We start from the raw sequence: 1,717 nt of genomic DNA, 5'->3' as shown, positions 1-1,717 counted from the left end.
GACATGGTTTTATGTTTACGCGGCGAGATGCAATGCAACGCAGGAAAAGACAGTATAAATCATTATAATCCGTAATTATGTCCCCACTGGATGCAACAAATGCCTAGTTTATAATGGGTTTTAATGTTTTTGTCTCATCGCTCCGGTCGGGACAAGGCATCACAGTATGGCAAGGAGCGTAACATTTCCGTCACACGCTTGAGGTATTCGGCCAATCACAACGCATTGGATAGCTGGCCAATCAGAGCACACCTCGCTTTTCAGACCGATGAGCTTTGTAAAAATTGATGCGTTTCAGAAAGGCGGGGCATAGAGGAGAAACAATAATGTACAGTATGTGGAAAATAATGTGTTTTTTGAACCTTAAACTGTATAAACACATTTCATTACACCAAATACACATAATAATGTTCTTTTTAGCAACATCATATGACCCCTTTAATAATAATATGTGGGGGATAGGTGAAATATCCTTTTAAAACTTTCTGTGGTTGTTTATAGTCTCAATTAAACGATTTGTTTAACATTATCTTTCAATCTATTAATTGTATAGTATGTATTAAATTAGTTTACGTGTAGTTCCTTTACATAAAATAAAATTCACAAATTTACAAAATTCTTTTACATAATTCCTTCCGTTCTGATATGGAATATTGGTACTTTTCATAAATAAATTTTTGCAATTTTTGATGTAGTCTCAAATCTTAATGTTGCAAAAAAAATGTAATGTTCATGTTCATATGCTACGGTTATCTTTTAATTTAATTTACAGGTAAACAGGAGATTATTTCCTATATATTACAGCGATTTAGGAAAGGAGATTATTTATATTCCTTGTATAATATTTTGCCTTCAGAAGCATCCTTTCAGCTACACTAAGAAAAAGGATTTTAGACATTGAGTGCTCATTAACTTTAATAAGGATTCTGTGTATAAGGGATAGGTTTGGTTTTGCAGCCTGTGGATGTCTGTTTGCAGTCTGATCTTGTGATATGTGGTTTGTGTCAGCTGGGGCGTTCCTTTCGCCATCACTGTGGCAGCTCTGTCCCTGCACAAGATCGGCTATGACGCCTCTGAAGTGTCTGTTGGCTGGTGCTGGGTGAACATCCAGGCTGAAGACCATGTGCTGTGGATGCTGCTCACAGGAAAGATCTGGGAGTTCATTGCCTATGTCACGCTGCCAGTCCTGTACATTCTTATAAAGATACACATTCACAACGCAGTAAGTCCACCATGGCTCATCGCAGACAGTTTAACATTACAGCATTTTCAGCAAGTTTGCATGGCATTTTCATAAACTCATAATGTGCGCAACGGGCAAGTCATTTCTGGAATAATTTCCAGAGCTAATGTATCAGGGAAATATCATAATATCATAAAGTAGTGATAGGCCTGGAAATGTCATGGATATTAATAAAATCTTAAAATGTCATGGAAGTTTTGGTCATCAATAGGTTTTACTAGTTATGCTGAGCTATTAAATATTTCAGAGGCTACAAATTGTGAGTGCAGCATTTAAAAAATTTGTTAAACTCATTTGGATAAGTTATGGGGGGAGGGGGGGGCTATAAAGTTCATTGTTGAGAAAATTAAATATTAAGCAAATAATATTAAAGACCAGCCCACATTCTTGTCATAGTAACACAACTGCATTCTGCAAACCACATGCTGTAGTAATGGTTTTGGGGGGTGGGGGGGGGGGGGGGCCTCTTTTTCA

The 1,717-nt window shown here is 37.1% G+C and overlaps 1 protein-coding gene across 1 annotated transcript in view; it reads left to right on the top strand.

The window, feature by feature from the left end:
• Window positions 1–1,717, top strand: part of LOC107591148 (probable G-protein coupled receptor 157) — a 6,246-nt gene that overhangs the window by 2,590 nt on the left and 1,939 nt on the right. The window contains exon 2 of the mRNA XM_016280190.1: window positions 1,009–1,222. Within this exon, the coding sequence (XP_016135676.1) occupies window positions 1,009–1,222 (214 nt within the window). The remainder of the gene's footprint in view (window positions 1–1,008; window positions 1,223–1,717) is intronic.

Source organism: Sinocyclocheilus grahami, unplaced genomic scaffold, assembly GCF_001515645.1.
Source record: "Sinocyclocheilus grahami isolate Dianchi unplaced genomic scaffold, SAMN03320097.WGS_v1.1 scaffold137.1, whole genome shotgun sequence".
Lineage (NCBI taxonomy): Eukaryota > Metazoa > Chordata > Actinopteri > Cypriniformes > Cyprinidae > Sinocyclocheilus > Sinocyclocheilus grahami.
The sequence above is the reverse complement of the archived record's forward strand: the minus strand, read 5'-3'. Positions and strand labels throughout refer to the sequence as shown.